The following is a 3993-nucleotide window of genomic DNA, read 5'->3' on the forward strand; positions in this document are numbered from 1 at the left end:
CATTTGTCGAAATCTAGTAAATCTGTTCACTTTTGTAATTTTCACTTTGTTTCAAAGATACACAATCGACCCCCAGCCACAGATGTCTATACTAAACCTAGATCGCTAACTTCGGGCTTTGACATATGAAAAGCTGTGGCCAGCCGGATTTCCGGTTTCGGCCATGACACCTTACAATAAAATGGCGGCGATGCGTGTGTAGTGCGTGTATGTGATACCCGACGTGTGTTAGTGTTTGTGCGTACGTGATACCCGATATTTAAATTGTGAATTTAAATTTACCTTATTATAAATTATTATTGCTTATAATTAATTTATCTATTTATCTTTATTGAATTTTATTTTATTTATTTTCTAATTTTTCATAATTTAAATTTATTTTTTGAATTGTGAATTTGTAATTGTGAAAATTCTGGAAAGATTACACATGCACCGCCGCCATTTTGTTGTAAGGTGTCATGGCCGAATCCGGAAATCCGGCCGGCCACAAGCCACAGCTGTTTTGACGAAGTTAGCGATCTAGTAGTAGTATAGATATCTGTGCCCCCAGCTATAAAGAACAGACTCTATGTTTATAGTTATCTTGCACGATCTGTCGAAAGAAAACTGGTTGTGTGCTTATAATATCATCAAATATCATTTGATATCATCCCGATATCCTGTGAAGATCTATACATCAACGAAATACCTGGTAAAATTACACAGGTTTTGTTGTTTTATGGATTTGACATTTACATGCGCATCCTTGACTAAAAAATTATTTAACAATATGTAATACATATATTAAATAAAGCGAAAAAAATATTGATAAATTTTTTTGACGAAAAACTGCAAAGAATGTAATCTCAAATATCTTCATATGTAATTTTAAAGTAACTCATAAATTACATATAACCTAATTTCAAATATTTGAAGTTATTTTGTGCGGGATAATATTTTAGATTGGAAACATTACACCAAAAAAAAATTCGAAATTCTTAGGAAATTAAAAAATATATGTGCTATATTATATATGAATCAAGTGATAATAAAAATCATCAAATAATAAAAAGGCTTTAGGATACAGTGCGAATAATCAGCATATGGTAATACATTTACAACTATATGTGTTGTAATTTTAGTATAAATTAAAGTGCATCTTCTAAGATATTTTATTTCTTCATGTATATATCTATCTTCTATTATTAATTTTGTATTTTTCTTTTAATGTATATGATTTAGTGTATTTACATTTTTATTATATTGATTTAAAATGAACAATTTGTTATAGCATTTCATGATCATGGAGTGGTTATTTGGCAAGCGTATCACTCCTGAGGAAATGCTCAGAAAGAACCAAAGAGCGTTGAACAAAGCAATGCGAGATTTAGACAGAGAAAAAGTAAGAATGGAACAACAGGAAAAAAAAATTATAGCTGATATAAAGAAACTCGCAAAGGATGGACAAATGGTAATCTAACTTTTATTTTGTTATATAATTATTTAATATCATTTTGATTTTTTTTCAAATTGTAGGATGCTGTGAAAATTATGGCTAAAGATCTAGTTAGGACAAGGCGTTATGTAAAAAAGTTTATGCTGATGAAAGCAAATATTCAAGCAGTGTCCCTAAAAATACAAACCTTACGTTCTCAAAATACAATGGCACAAGCTATGAAAGGGGTGACTAAAGCGATGCAAAATATGAATAAGTGAGTATATCATTTACCAAATACCAATGTATCAACATGTGTGTCATATATTTTTATCACATTATTTATTTTGTATCACTTATATAATTTGTTTATATTTATATAACATTATTAAAGTATTTATTACACATACACATACACTATTTTTATATTCCCAATATTATTACATATAATCTGATCTGCAATTTTTATTTTATTTTTACAGACAATTAAACTTACCTCAAATACAAAAAATATTACAAGAATTTGAAAAGCAATCGGAGATTATGGATATGAAGGAAGAAATAATGAATGATGCAATAGATGATGCAATGGAGGATGAAGGAGATGAAGAAGAAAGGTTATTAATCACAGATTTTATTATACATAAATATTCCTTGTGTCTAAATTGTCACATAATAAAGAATTATTGAACATTTATCAATTAATTGTAGATTAAGAATTATTTATAGGTAATATTTATTATATTATTAAAAAGTGATATATCTATTAATCTTATTTTTACAGTGATGCCATAGTTGCCCAGGTATTGGACGAATTAGGTCTACAGTTGACAGATCAACTCTCTGGACTACCGCAAGCATCTGGATCACTAAGTGTAGCTGGTTCGAAGCAGCCAATTGCTACTGCAGCAGGCAATGAGGAAGGAGGCAATCTTGCGGACGCTGACGCGGATTTACAAGCTCGACTCGAGAATTTGCGACGTGAATAAGTCGACACTTAAAAATAATATTAACTAAGATATTTTAGTTAAATATTATAGTTAAATAATGTACAAAAAATGTAAAAAGAATTGGCTTTATACTGAACATTAGCTTTAAAAGAGTAGCACTAACTAAGTGCTCAAATGCTTGTGTATACTTAATATAAGTATAAATTTAAAACAAATGTCTCAATTGTTTATATACAATTTTTGTTGAATAATTGAGCTTTATATTTTATACGCTTGAATTTTATAACTGCTTCTATAGCGAACATTCTCTATAAATATATAAGTTTCTAATACAGATACATGCAAAAAAAAGCTGTATAATAAAATATATAATATAATAACATGTTTATTCCCATGTTCAATCAATATTCAATCTTTCTTTTTTAACATAACATATCTTACATTTTCTAATTTGTTTTATATTTTGAGAATATTTTCTATCCGTCTCCTTCCTATATATACAGGGTGTCCCAAAGCACCCTTGACAACGCTCGTGAGTAGGTAGAGCACAGTAAACTGAACAGAAAAGTCCTGTACCATTTTTTTATATAACGCGTAATAAAGGAGTTATTATTGAGTAAAGTCGGGCCAATCAGCGCCGACTTTTAGCTGGGCGCAATGAGCCGCGCTCCTAGTAGTATGCGTGAGCGCTCCGCTGCTAGCATAGAATATTCTTATGTATCGTAATAATAGAAATAATTTTTTCTTGCAGTATTTTTACAGGGTGGACAAAATAAAGCGCGACAAATTTTTATCTCCAAAAATATTGTTTCTAGAGAAAAATGTTTCAAATAAAAGTTGCAGTATTTCAAGGGGAACATAAGTTGATGTTATAGAAATGTTTGTTGGTAACGGTTTTCAAGGTTATTTCAAGATCAACTTTATTTTTTGTAATGGAAATCCTTATTTTTTATTGCATATTCTTATATATTGCTCCTTCTTGAGACCTTTTCAAAACACTATAATGAAGTATTTTTTCATTAAGTATTTTTTGTTATTTTATATTTTATATGAATACGATATTTTTAGTACAAGGAAAAATTATTTTTATTATTACGATGCGTAAAAATATTGCATGCTAGCGGCATGCGCGAAGGAAAAACGCCGTCGCGCCGCTGTAACGGCGGAGCGCTCACGCACACTATCAGGCTCGCGGCTCATGCGACGTGCGCCCGGCTAAAGATCAGCGCTGATTGGCCAGACTTTACTCAATAATAACTCCTTTATTAAGCGTTATAAAAAAAAATGATTGAGGATTTTTCGACTCAATTTTTGGTAAGGAATAACTCTATGTACTTAACGGTCTATGTAATATCTCGAAACCTGTAAGTTTTAGAAGGAAACTTTTTAGATAAAAGTTGTTTGGTTCTAAGGTGGAAAGAAGATAGGAATATTATTTAGTTAGATCTTGGGTGGCGTTGTCAAGGTCACATTGAATTTTTTAAATTGAAACCCGTATTTTTTATTGCATATTCTTGTAGCCCTTGTCGAGACCTTTTCAAAATACTATAATAAAGTATTTTATTAAATATTTTTCGAGTTATTTTATATCTTAATCTGACATATTTTGATATAAAAAATAAAATATCT

The 3993-nt window shown here is 30.0% G+C and overlaps 1 protein-coding gene across 2 annotated transcripts; it reads left to right on the forward strand.

The window, feature by feature from the left end:
* Positions 1-439: 439 nt before the first annotated feature.
* On the forward strand, positions 440-2750 carry LOC115235271 (charged multivesicular body protein 2a-like). 2 transcript variants are annotated; one of them, XM_029806933.1, is made up of 6 exons: positions 507-691; positions 942-1085; positions 1271-1450; positions 1516-1691; positions 1897-2031; positions 2199-2582. In XM_029806933.1, the coding sequence occupies exons 2-6, from the start codon at positions 1083-1085 to the stop codon at positions 2401-2403; spliced, it is 699 nt and encodes a 232-aa protein (XP_029662793.1). In that variant the 5' UTR covers positions 507-691; positions 942-1082; the 3' UTR covers positions 2404-2582. The 2 variants fall into 2 exon arrangements, with proteins under 2 accessions (XP_029662792.1, XP_029662793.1); XM_029806932.1 differs by lacking the exon at positions 942-1085 and having other exon boundaries at positions 440-691; positions 2199-2750.
* The last annotated feature ends 1243 nt before the right edge of the window (positions 2751-3993 follow it).

This window comes from Formica exsecta, unplaced genomic scaffold (assembly GCF_003651465.1).
Source record: "Formica exsecta isolate Colony F162 unplaced genomic scaffold, ASM365146v1 scaffold2177, whole genome shotgun sequence".
NCBI classification, from domain to species: Eukaryota; Metazoa; Arthropoda; class Insecta; order Hymenoptera; family Formicidae; genus Formica; species Formica exsecta.